This window comes from Scophthalmus maximus, chromosome 5 (genome assembly GCF_022379125.1).
Source record: "Scophthalmus maximus strain ysfricsl-2021 chromosome 5, ASM2237912v1, whole genome shotgun sequence".
Classification (NCBI taxonomy): Eukaryota; Metazoa; Chordata; class Actinopteri; order Pleuronectiformes; family Scophthalmidae; genus Scophthalmus; species Scophthalmus maximus.
This window is the reverse complement of record NC_061519.1, coordinates 15,442,910-15,456,959: the sequence shown is the minus strand read 5'-3', so window position 1 is coordinate 15,456,959 and position 14,050 is coordinate 15,442,910. Positions and strand designations below refer to the sequence as shown.

General features: G+C 41.8%; 1 protein-coding gene across 1 annotated transcript in view; it reads right to left on the bottom strand.

Annotated features, from left to right (window-relative positions):
* Positions 1-10,725, bottom strand: part of LOC118311325 (myomegalin-like) — a 43,908-nt gene extending 33,183 nt beyond the window's left edge. Inside the window, exons 1-4 of the mRNA XM_035635087.2 lie at positions 10,547-10,725; positions 8,972-9,018; positions 8,798-8,865; positions 4,968-5,078 (exon numbers count right to left, since the gene is read on the bottom strand). Coding sequence (XP_035490980.2) covers positions 4,968-5,078; positions 8,798-8,865; positions 8,972-9,018; positions 10,547-10,596 — 276 coding nt within the window. The 5' untranslated portion in view covers positions 10,597-10,725. The remainder of the gene's footprint in view (positions 1-4,967; positions 5,079-8,797; positions 8,866-8,971; positions 9,019-10,546) is intronic.
* Between the last annotated feature and the right edge of the window lie 3,325 nt (positions 10,726-14,050).

Genomic DNA, 14,050 nt, shown 5'->3' with positions numbered 1-14,050 from the left:
AGTTTCCCACTCAGTCTCCTCAGTCGTTAAATCATCCCTTTCCATCACAGCCTCCATCTCCGTGGCTGGTGGGTGTTGTGTGTCATTAGTTCGGGGCATCTGACCGTGCTGTCATGGTTGGTATATATTTAGAGCTGGAGAATTCCTGGTAGCTCAGATACTCACCACTGGGGCCAGAGGCTAAACTCCGCAGTTTGTTTACCTGCTGTGCTGCACGGGGGACATTTTAGGGCCAATCAGGGCTCTCAAACCAGGCCAGGGGACAGGGGATTTAAACAGTGGGGATTGGTGGGGCTCATTCTTTCCATTCTGACCTCAGGACCGGGGAGAGAGTACAGTTGATCTGTTTGTCCAATGGATCAGATATTTGCTCTCATTGTTTTTACCACTTATATAGCCGCAGCTTGGCTCACGCTGCATTTCAGAAGATTTAGCTTCCTCGCTCTCCTTGTGTTATTCTCCCTCTCTCCTTTCCTACTTCGTCCCTTCCTTAATTCTGTGGAAGAAATGTTTTGGTGCCTCTTCAGGCATGTCGAGGTCTGATGACCTTCCCGTGTCCCTGTCAGGGAGCTTTATGTATGTCGATAACACCCACAGAGAGCTCGGCCACACGTGTGCAAACACTCTGCTCAACACAACACACATGCACATTTATCCTGTACATGTGACTAGAGTACAATCTAGTTGTGTTGTTTTGCTGTAATCAGATCAATGCAAATGTTCACGAAAAAATTTGACCTCTTAATGATAAAAATAACTTGATGTATCTAAAAGTTACCTACAAGCATCTGAAAGCCAAAATCAGGACACTAACCAAATTGAGGAATTACATTTCAAGTAAACAAAAGTCTCGTACGGCTTCAATTATAGACATTTTGATAATCAATTAATTGTTTACAGGTTTTTTTATTTATTAAAACATCAACTAACATTTTCTGTCGCTCTGTGAAACTATGAAAACACCGTTATCTAGTTTTAGTATATAAACATGGATGAATTGACATATAGACACATTAGTCTAAATTTAAAGCTTTAGTTAAAAACCTCCCTATCTAATGTTATGCATGTTAATAAAATTAAATCAAGACTATTTGACTCTCTACTTATATCAATTCATCAATTCATCTCCTACAAAGCACTCTACTCTTACATAGCTTAGTAATGCAGCAGCAACTACAACTTATGGAACATGTGACCAGACATATGCCTAAATGCCCAAACAATAAATAATGAACGACACATGAAGGAGGAACATGTATTCCTGTGTGTGTGTGTGTGTGTGTGTGTGTGTGTGTGTGTGTGTGTCAACATGGTTTACAGTAAGAGACACTTTTTCCCATCTTGAAAACAGCTCTAAATATAGACACCCATCACAGTGCACCTGCTATTCTCGCCCCTCCTGGTCTGTCGGCCCTCAGCAACAGATTCACTTATAACCACTGAGTGAAGGAAGAGAGGGAGAGGCGGTTGCTCCCACACACACACACACACACACACACACACACACACACACCTGCCTGCCATGCTACACTGACTTATCACCACCTGGCAGATATTCATTGGGTTCAGTGCATCAAACGATGACCGTGCTCATTCTGTTTTAAGATTTACATCCGGAAGAGTCTCTTAACATCAACTGACACAAAACATTAACGATTATAATTTTTACAGAAAAATCTAACAAATATCCACGTCCCATCTTGTCAAATGTGAAAATCTGTACATTGAATATCTTTGGGTTTTGAACTGGTAGTTGGACAAATGAAGATATATGAAGTAGGGTCGCAACTAACAATTATTTTCATTATCGATTAATCTGTAGATTATTTTCTTAATGAAATGATTAGTTGTTTGGTCCATAAAATATGATATGGTAAAAAATGTCAACTGTGTTTTCCAAACCCCAAGATGATGGTTTTTTTGTCCACACACCAAAAATATTTGGTATGTCAGTGACATTTAAGCTTAAATCATAGAATTTTGAACTGATTAATTGATTATAAAAAATAGTTGCCCATTAATGTAGAAGTCGATTGCTGATTGATCAATCGATTTACTGTTGCAGCTCTAATCTGAAGACATTTCACTGAACTCTGACAACTAGTGCTTCATGCATTTTTCACTATTTCTTGCCATTTTATTGACTTAACATTTCGAAAATGAATAAATAGATTATCAGGTGTACAGCCCTAGAAATCACAACAATTATTTCAGTACAAGATGCTAAATCTGTATTTACTTATGATTCAAATCAAAACGTATGCCAAAATCATAAAGGAAATAAAGAGCTGACATGACTAAAAGTAAATGCTTAACAAAATGAAACAATATAATAAACCCTACAGTGAAGAGCAACATACAAACACACACAAACACGTGTACCACAGTGTGTCTCGTGTCATATGGACACGCATGTGAATACAGGAGATAAATAAATCAGTGTACCCAAGCCCGCTCTATAAATAGAGTCTCTCGAGCAATGGGAGAGATCACTATGTGCCGGAGCAGCTCAGGTCTGATAACACTGCACTGCAAAAATTTGGTCTCCAATAACAAAGTGATTAGACTGATTAACCTTTAGCCACACACAGTGAGAGATTGTCAGGCACAAGGATTGAAGTCCAGTTCGATGGCTGTATGAGGTGCGATCAGTTTACTCCGTCAGTGCTGGTATGCAGCCTTCAGGTCCTGCTCGGCTATAGCTAAAGCAGCAATTTAATTTTTCTCATATCAAAAAGTTGTTGCTGATCACAGGGGATTCGGAATGAACGGGGCGGAGACTTTAAATGTCAACTAGTTCATGCAAACAGACAGCAGCTGAGCTGGGTCACCTTATTGTAGATGCACAGTTTACACGCACACAGACACAGGAGCGCAGAAGGACACACTCAGCGTTTACACACAGCATGATCAAGACGGGAATGTTGCTTTATTCCACCATTGTGTATAAAAAAGGTACCACCGCGGTGTCGGTGGGCTCGTTTGGCAACAGAGGTTGTCACAGAGCTCTTCTAAAATCACACACTGAGGCACACGGCAATATGTTGGCGTGTTTGGTTCAGAGTAGACATGCAAAGGTGGCACAACGAAGGACCTTCTTACAGTAATGGCAATAAAGCAGGAAGTCTGAAGGGGATTTGATGGGGGGGTCAGGTGACACCGAAGAAGGGGTTGCAAGATGATTTCCAGAAATCAGAATTTTAAAACGATTAGAAATAGCATATTTTAGCCGTAAAAGCTTCAGAATATAAACATTCGCAGTTAAGTAAAAAAAAAAAAAAAAAAAGCCAATAAGAAATATATCATCAGCCTTCATCTTCTATTTTCCTTGTCCCTCACACGACCTCTAAGTGACAGCATCAGACGCAGCAGATCATTTTACAGCACCACAGGAAGCGTTGCGACATGAGCACGGAGGGGATTTTTATCTGACCTACTACTCAAATCAGTATCCTTTGTATGCTCCGACTGTCTCGGTGGAAAATGGAGGTTCCCAAGTCTCTGGCCCCACAGTTTTGGAGTTGGGAGTCAAAAAAGGTAAACCTCTGGTTTACATGACTCTGAGACCACTGGATTTGTCGTTATGTTTTGTATGTATGTACCAATGTTCATGACTAATTGTTTAAGTGTGTCATCTAGAAAATATCAAAAGATCCTCTAATAAGTTACCAGAGATCAATGTGATGTGCTTGTTTTGTCCAAAATGATCTATCAGAGGATTAGGTGACATTATGATGTCTGACCTTTACTTAGCCCAAATTGTGATGAGTGAGTATAACGTGGGACTGCGTTTTCCCCAAAGGTTTTTTTTTAGGGGAAACTGAGGTCACCTATGAGGCTATAAGTTAATTTGAGGAACATAAATGTTTATGAGAAAAAATAATATAGGATAGAACTTTGAAGAAAATACATAAATTGGCATTGACACTTAAACTAGGGTTACATCGATCAAGCTTCCCCCCCAATACCTCAACTCAGGGTATTTTTGGTAAGTATCACTATTAGATCTTAAATCTAATATCTCCATGTTTTAAATTCAAATCTTTACACATCACTATGGGTAATTATCTTTTAATGTAACATGAGGCCATATGTGTAAATGTTTCTGTAATGTACCTGAGAATTGATTCTAATGACGCTGACAAAGAAACTCTATTAAATGTGGATCAGTCATGTCATGGCCAATACCATTTAATGTTATGTCAGTATCAGCAGCAATCTGGTGTATTGGTTCAATACATCGCTAGCAAAACAAGTAAGAATACCATTCTGTTCAGGGATATGACATCAAATCCAATTCAATTTTTTCTAAACATGGTGCTGAATTTTTGTAGGTAGTAGTTTCAGTACAACGTTTGCAGGTATAAACTAATACACACAAAGTTTTTTTTTTGCAGCTGTATTAAATTATCCATATGGGCTGTGGGGTGATCCCAAATTCGTTTTGTCAAAATAGACATAAAAGCTTTATAAATCCTAGAATAAGACAACAATACACAGCAAAACGGAGCTCCTACTGGACAGCTGACACACGCACACACACACACACACACACACACACACACAGACACACACACACACACACACACACACACACACACAGATTTCAAGTTCCTGTACAAACAGTTAGTTAATGTGTATTCCTTCACATGGTGGCCATAACTAAAAACAAGCACTTGGTAGAGCAAACACATGGCAGGTCACATCACCTCAGGTCAGTGCAACAGCTGGGTCAACAACCAGTGGCTCAGCGTCTCTTAAGGACAATAACTACCAACTTAAACATTTGATAAAGGCCCAACTCTTTAGATTACCTACTCAGTGCCTAACTGCTCAACACAGATTTTTTTTGTTACCCAAATGACCCTTGTCCCCTGAAGAGCAACCAGTTACAGTCCCATTCATCACCGGTCAAACGGGTTCCCATTCATTTCCTTACACTCAGTGAGGAGGGCTGTCCTACTCACCGTGCGGTACACATCCTCACTGCTCTCCTCGAACTTCTGCTGTATCCTCTCCTCCAGGAAGTAGATGCGGAGCTTGAGGCTGAAGTTCTCCTTCTTCAGGTCATTCAGGTGCTGTGACAAAGTACGGTAACCGTTAGACATGACGATGGCGCCTGACATGTCCGCGATAGGTCAGAAATAAACAGTCGTCTTTGAGCGCTCCATTAGGTGTGGGAAAACAGAGTCCATATCAAAGGACAGCGACTGTCGCGGCATGTCCCTTTGTTAGAGTCCGGTAACCGTTAGACATGCTACCTCCTTCTCCAAAAGTGCACAAAAAGCCAATTATTTACAAATTGAAAGCCCCTAACAGTCCATTGGGATACCATCTACAAAACCACACACACACTAAAGCTAACACACACGCGCACACACACACACACACACACACACACACACACACAGACACACACACACACTAAAGTCTAATGGGCATTATCCGTGCAGAGGGCTACTCTGCAGCCCGGGCGGTCAGAGTTGCAGCCATGTCAGCTCCATGGTGTGATCTGGTCTACTAGGGGACCGGACAGGAGCTTGTTTTACAGGAGGAGACATCCCTGGAATCCCAGACTGCCGAGGGAGATGGGGAGGAGGGGAGGGGGGGAGGAGGAAGGGAGAGGGAGTGGGGGGTAAAAGGTTCAGGGACGCAGGCACTTGTGATATGGCGAATCTCACCCCTCTGCAAAACTGCTGAAAGCAACAGACATGAAAATAAAAGATGGGGTGAAATGTGAGTCCCTTTGTGATCTTTTCATTCTATCTACTTTCTTTCAGATAGAATATTTAAGGTGAATCTAATAAACCCTTCTAATTTTTTTTTTGTTGGAGTCTGGGGGTTGATCCCTATCAAGAGAACAGCTGTCACTATGTCCACACCAGCCTCCATGTTATATAACCACAACACAGACTTACCTCCATTTAGTATCTACTGGATTTGGAAACAAGGGATCTTTTTTTATATTTTGGTATTTTATACATCGAGCAAATCAATACATTTCTTAAGTAATAACTCACTCTTAATGCTACTTAACACAAATGTATTTTCGCAAGAAGAGACTTGATTTTACGAAACAAAAATACTTAAACTAATGTAAAAGGGTGATAATGACAATCCAAGCAGGAAATCAATCAATCAGCTCAGCAACTCGACTGAGTTTTTTTGGTCTCTTTTAGCTGATTGTTTTGGTAGTAAAGTTCAGAAATCTCACCAGTCTCAGCGAATTCTGTGTCAGACGATAGCAAGCATCCATTTCAGAGATAAACTAATAAACTTGGTAACCAAATACAAAACAACAGTGTCTGCTGGATGTGTAGGCAAGTGTTACTCTGTGGCGATGTATGACAGCTTGTTTTTTCGTGTTCTTGTGCCCCTTAGTGGCCAAGCTATTACTCGTTTTTTAAACCAAGCAATCAGAAAAGTCACAGTAAGGACAGGTTCATTTTGGCACCTATTTACAGACATAATATTATTGAGTGTGAAGTATGAATCACTATCATCTAATATTTGATATTAGTGACCAAATCTACCCAGTCACACCCAGAATTGACCATATGTCTATGATAGTTAGAAGGTTAAAAAAGGCCTGACAAGGGCTACAGTATGAGGAGAGGGGCTGATGGGAGTGGGACAGACAGGTGAGCTGAAAGAAGTTGGATGAAATAGGAGACCTGGAACTCTGAGCCATAATGCTATTAATAGAAGGTGCCCTGAACACTCACAGAGCAGTGAATCCCTGAATGTCCCTCAGAGACAAGTGAACAGCAAAAGAGACACTAACGGGAAGGTAGACCCCCTAAGAACTGTTTTAATCTCATAAAAGCAAAACAGCCTTGGCCAAAAACCAATTTTCACAATTAATGTGCAATGCAAAAAGAATCTCTGACAAAGAGACCGAGACATGTTACCAACACATGCAGTTACGTGATTATTTGTTATTGATGCATTCAGTGAGTGTGCCCATCTAAGTGTCACATTACGTGCTGTTGCTAAATAATTCAGAGGAAAAAATAGGCTCGGCGCCAAGCGGAGTCTCCACGTAACATTAGGGCTTACATCATGCTAATAGTGTGTTTTAAACTTCTCCACACGTACAGCCACGTCTGTTCCTCACAGGCACTTTTCAGCTCATGAAGTAGGAGAGAATGTGTGTGAATGTGTGTGTGTGTGCAGTGTGTGTTGGAATGTGTTAACGTCAGGTGTAATAGTGACACATCCAAGATCAAGCCGCCACGAGACTGATTCCGTGGGCGGGGATTGATTACATGTCGATCCCACTGCTGCACACTTGTTTTGCATTAGTCCCGAACATAAATGCACATTCACTTGCTTGTGTTGTGAATGGCCAGTGAGCCCAGTCCCAGAGCACATGGTACAACAGGCCCACAGAGAGGGTGGGTAAGGAGAGAGGCAGGGTCGGTAAAACCAATTCAGAGACCCCCTGGGATTTATCCCAGTATACCCGATGGCCAGTACATCATTGCAACGCTGTTGTGCTTGTTTTTAGAAAAGACAGGTGCTACTGCGCCTTTTTAGAGCGCTTGCTTTGTGTCCACTGTGCAGTCACTTCCCACAGGTAAAAAGGCAGAGGAAGCTGAAAAAGAGCAGAAAGTGTGTATCTACATGCCCTTAGCCTATTGGGCCTTGTTTACCTATTTGATCGAGGGTTCCCTCAAAGTGTCAAATTCCCCCTCCCCTCACGTTTTATCCATTTAGATCTAAACTGATCTCATGTATGGCCTCTCTGGAATCCAAGTGATTGAAATCTGAGAACTTTAATCCCTGGTATTGAAGAAAAGTGTGTTGCTGTTGTTGTGATTTGGGAATCAATGCAATACTGTTTAGACACAGTCTGGGTATTTCAGAGCTAAGCTAATCAGCCATGTTTGTGTTAACAGCACTATTCTACAAAGAACAGTGCGGACTCCATACATAAGGGTAAAGGTAACAAACGAATGGCAGAAGTAGAATGAAGAATTATGGCGCTGTGATTTTAATAGATATAGTTAACGATCTCAAGGGTTTTATAATCAATAAAACAAAGCTATTATACTTACCTTGTTGTGTTGTTGTTTGCCCTTACCGAGACTGGTTGGTCAAATTCAAATTAAAAGAACCTCACACCCACTGTATGTCATAGCAGTGGGTGCATTAAAAATTAAAACCCAAAACAGAAAGAACAACCTACGTTTAAAAAATGTACGTGTGCACTGGGTATAGGCCTCGGTGACTTTCACAAAAAGACAGCTAAGCCCAATTTTTTTTATTCCATTCACCCTATATGATTAAATTATTATTACCAAAAGTCACATTTTCAAGACTTCAACATTGTCAAATTTAGCTTTAGATGAAATTTTGCTTTTATATTACGCCTGCCCATTACATTCAATTTTATTCATTAAACAACAAAAATAATATTTTATAAGTACTTCTGTGAAATAGAACTGGTACATTGTGCAGTAATAGTGCCACAGAGATCTAAAGTAGGCCAAGCTGTAGCCAGAGGCAGACTTTAACCACCAGGAGGGTTCAGGGTGGTTTCCATCTAAATCCTCTGCTGCGGGTGTTCCTCCTTGCACTGATGCTTCGTTCATCATCGTGGATTTCTGGACAAAATACCACTGATTTCCTCTACACTTTCTGATCTGACCTCTGCATCAAAGCAAACTTGAATCAGCTCATTACATCCTGTAGTAAGACATGGATCCACAAGATGGCCCCGTAGAGCAAATGATCAGTCATTAATCATGCCAGAGGACAGAGGTCTGCCATCATTTGACATAAAGGCTCTCACCTGTTCAAACTCCTTGAGAGTGTGAAGCTGAAGAGGAAGAGAGTTGTCTGTTTCATCGCTACACAAATCTAAACAGAAGAAAACAAACATAGAAAAAGATTACTCGATTAAGCAAGCCATATGAGCACTTTATATGTTTTTATACAAGCCTTAGAGTTTACTTGAGATATGTACCTGTCATGTGACCTGTGATCTTGGATGGAGTATCCTCTCCCACAGCACTGTCCAGAGAAACAAACAAAGGCACTGTCAGCATGAATAACACATTACAGAAGACGTGAAGAGAGGGATAAACGTTAATTAATAACACCTACAGCTGTAAATCTATTCCAACACTTATGGGGGTGTGAATATGGTGCAAAATCACCAACCAACTGTCTTTCTGTAATCCTTGCAAGCAGATATTTCTTCTAGAAACTAAAGAGCCACTAAAATCTTTGTCATTATAATAGCACAGTCTAGTTTGCATCTTTGTAGGAGAGTATAGGGGGTCATTGGGGCGTCCCAGCAGGGGAGAGGAAAGATGTTGTGGAGGTGGGGGTGCTGAGGGTCAGAGTTCAACTGGGCCTTTAACTGTAGGTTACCCAACCATCTGTCTATCATTGTTCCCTGGATCTGGTGGAAACAGAGAGTCTATTTTAACACATTTTCACGGTAATATGACCATAAATACAAGAATCAACCTAAACACTGTTCGCAGTGACCACACCATAACAGTAGCATTAGAGAGGTTCTCTATTTTTGCCATCACAGTGCTGCACATCGCCCGTCGGTCCTCCTCATTCCAGACAGTGCACGTTGTAAATTCCTCATGACAGCTGCTGGGTCAGAAAATGTAAAGACAGTTGCTTGCGTGCCAGAGGTTTGAAAATTCACAATAGTCATGCTGCAATATATAATGTGGTGGGCAGGGTATTATGTTCATGTGTCACGACTGTTTTCCTTGTTGTGAATATCATGTGGGATGGTCCAAGTGTGCTGTGGTATGTAGGAGGAATGTGATGCAGTAACCTAGATATTACCCTACACACTACATTGAGATTGTTTTTGCTACATAGAGGTTTGGAAGTGATTATTTGCAATAGGCCTATACAATGCATTAGAATAATGTAAATTATTTTGGGGGGGGGTTAAAGTCATATGCTTTATTTTGTCATGCTCTCTCCTGGATAAAGCCTGGACCAGAACCCGGTGGCATTAGGTGATGTATTATTACTTCTAGTAATTTAATCGTAATTCTTACTTTTGGACCTTTTATGTTAAGTGTCTCCTGGGCCATATTCCAAATGCACAATCAGACCCTCAGAAGACGTGCCACTGTACCGCAGTGTTCTTTTGTGCAAAGTAGGCCAAAATTAGCCCCGTGAACTGAGCGCTTCCCTGTGCATTATGTCTCATCACAACAAATGCGTTTATGAATTGTATTTGGTGAAAGACACAGAGATGCGCTGCAATACGAGAGTCAAAGTGAAACAATGTAATCGTCAGTGACCTCAATAGCTTCCACCGATCTATAAAGCATGCAGATGGCTGCTGCTGTATTGATACAGCCACGTCCTCCTGTGCAGAACAGGCCTGTGTTGGATGTACGACCTCTCCACGAGAGAGAACTGAAATCGACAACTGACAGGTGACTGTGGCCGAAATGAACGTGTCAATGAGCCTGTTTCACGAGGTCCGTCTTTTGTTCCAAACGCCCCAAAACGCTGCGCCGCCTCCCCGCACACCGTCGACCCGCCGCCGCCTCACCTCTCTGACTGTGCCCAGATTTGCTCCGGCGATGATGAGCTCCAATCCATATAGGCTATTCCCTCAGACACCGGGCACCCATGCCGGTAAGCCGCCGCCTTTCGAATCACCCGTGCATCATTCGTCGTCGACGTGTGGGGAAATGCACACCGTCCGGGACCGCGCCGCGCCGCACACCGCTCGGGCTTGGAGAGGGGGCGTGCGTGCGTGCGAGGACGCGCGCCCTGCAACACGGAGGCAGGGGTGTCACCGCGGATCCCCCGTCCCCCCGCTGTTCCACCAGCACCAGATGAGTCGAGAGGAGCAGCATGTAATAAGGATACACGACTTAGATTTGTGATCTGAGCCATTCCCCTGATTTAACCGCAGGTGGATGTTTTTTTCCCTCCAGAATAACAGTACCACAACCTCGCATCCTCTTTATACTGACTTACGCTATTATAATGTGCCCCATGTAATGGGGACATAGTAGGGATTGTATCTAAATGCAAATGACCACTCAATGACACAACACGTCAGCAGTTACCACATAAAAACCACACAGGACCTTTCATACAGCACTAACTGACCACTGAGCTTTGCCTCTTCACCTGGAATCTTGTGGCCAAGTGAAAGTTCCCAAGTGAAATATTTCACTTCTCTCAAATCACCTTCAGCTGACATTTGGTATGAAGCTGCTGAGGCTGCAGGATATTTTATCTACAGGCTATTTCGAAGATGGTGCCTTTAACTCGGGGGTCCTGCCCTGAAAGAGAAGGGGATTAGTGGGGGGACAGAGTTAATGAGATTAAGTCATTGTTTGCTTTAGTACTCATGTGCTAAAGCAGCCAGATGCTGTGAAGATGGATACAGCTTTGGTAATCTCGTTAGAGGTGTCAGTACCAACACATCCCTAAAACACAACTCGTGCATGAGACAGAAACATGTTTGGATGGAGTCCTCGGCTGAGTCCACACACGAGTCAGGAGGATGAAGAATCCTCTGTCTGAATTAGAAAAGGAGAACAATGTCATACTATTTCATATTTTCTTATTTTAGCTATTGCTGGATGCCTATTTGCTTGTCACTCAGAACACCCTCACATTGAAGCCTGAAGAAGTTCCTGTCCTTCCTTCACTATCAGCTGTGGTGGCATGTAGCTCATGGAGCCATTTTTACCACAGCGCCCTCTCCTGGGACCAAGGTTGCCAGTTAGTCTGACGAGTTTTTATTTTTTATTTTTTGTTTCTATTATTATTTGGTTGAACTACCCCTTAAATTGGGGGTTGTAGACCGACTAAGATTAGGGTAATTTATTGGTCTTCATGCCAAAACATTCCCATCAACTCCAGTATTTATTGTCAAATATCTTGTTTGCAAATATTGTCTCATTGATGAAATCTTGGGAGGTTCATAGTTCACAGTACATCTCCAAAGATTCCTGTCCTTTGACTTCATATTCATATTTCAGATAGGAAATAATTATAGGTGCACTCTACACTTATACAAACTTCACCTGAATCACAATCAGCATAACATTTGCACTTTATGATTTCAACCAAAAAAAAATCTACTTTCAGTGCCTGGCAGTGCCAAGATGCTTGTAAAACAGCTATGGACTTTATAATGTATATTGCAGAATGAAGGATTTTCGTTTATCATAAATTTGGTGTGAATTTACTAAATTACTTTAATGTTCTTCTATTCATATGGATTTTTAAAATATTTTTGAAATCTATTTATCTGTTTATTTATTTTACAAATGCTATCCATGTTTACGTTCACGTCTGCAGTTTTCCTCTTTTGTTATGCATCCAAGCAAGCATTATACTTCTAACCATAACTAATGTTTTCCTCTAAATTCCAATTTTCATCAACTCAATCTGAAACATCCTACTTGTATCTTTTAGTTGTCTCTGTGTATATGACACCAAACATGTGCACTCCAACCTGCTCACTGCTGAGAGCACAGAGCTTTTTCCACACATAGGATATAAATGAAAGTTAAACAAACATTTTCTTTGGCAGTTGTTTTTATTAAGATTAGGCTCCTCTGCATCTTAATCTGTAGCTCTTAAACTGAGACACTGTTTATATGTAAATATTCATATATCAACTCTTATTATATAAAATAATCAGAGATGACATGGCATGTTAATTAATATTTTTTTCACTGTCTGTTCATCTCATACAATAAGATTCATGTGTGTTGCTGCTAATCAGCGGCAGTAACCTCAACAGACACTAGATGGCCTAATGAGACCGCTCAAGTGTTTAGCCTCTGCAGAGACAGAGCTTCCTCCATTCCTGCAGCTACAACACATTTCCAGCCGTACGCGATAACGTTATGTTAGAGCCACTCACTTCACCCTTCAGTCACTTTAGTTTTCATTTACACCAGAAACGGCCAGTCAGCATCAACAGCAAATCACTGATCAGATTCCATCTCCTTCATGAATTTCTTCACTAAGTCCTGTTCCCAAAGACAACCCGGGGTCCTGTCTTGGTCCCCTGAGGGTCTGTGGAGATGATCCAGATGGCAGGAGCTTCCAGGAAGTCCCTGTCAAGTATCTTGTTCTCCTCAGCCCGGGCCATCGCCTCCAGTTCAGGCGAGGTTTCTGGGCACCAGTCGGCCATAAACTTATCCTTGGCCTCACAGTAGTTCACCACCACTTCCTCAGGCTGCTCCCCCAGCAGCAAATCTTGAACACAGAACGAGAGGGAAGATGTGAAGAGAGAATAATTGTATTTTTTTTGTTTTTTTGAGAAGCCACAGGTACGTACAGCAACAAACCTGCAAAGTCATGGAGGAGGTCTTTGATGAGGTGCCCGATGATGGCATAAAGAACAGACAGCACGATGGAGATGGCCATGAGCAGGTAGAGGATGTAGGTAGGCAGGTGGATAGCGTCCCGAGAAGGGGGCACATACGCCTCAAAGAGCACGGTCCCGTCGTCCTCCCTGTAACGGACGTTTAAGCTCTCAGCCGGCATGTCCATTGTCGCGTGGTAGTCGTCAAATATCTGCTGTCGGCCAGGGGATATCCATCTAATATCTCTGTGTCATCACTGTACTAAGAAGCCAGCACAAAGGTTCACTCTCACTTATCCTCACATGCAAATACAAACAAAGGAGGAAATGATATAACTTTAAGCATGTGTGTCTACAGAATTTCTAACAGTAAAGCTGCTCAATGTTTAGTAACTAGAATAAGAATTTCAACTTTTACACAAAGCAAAAGAAGAATGAAGATCCTCCAATTGATTAGGTTTTTTTTTACACTCCCCTGGCTAAAAACTACGCTGAGCGAGTAAGACTTCAAATAATAGTACATCTAAATCTCTCGCTGTGATGTTTTGTTTTTTTTTCATTTTGTTTCCTATATCGGTCTGCCTGTTCAGCCATGCATGTGGAAACGAGATTAGCTACAGTGGCTTGAGCTACTCAAGGTCAGAGGAATGACACTGAAGCACCGCCTCCCAATGAAAGAGAGTATTTAACTGCTGCATATGAAATATATCTAAA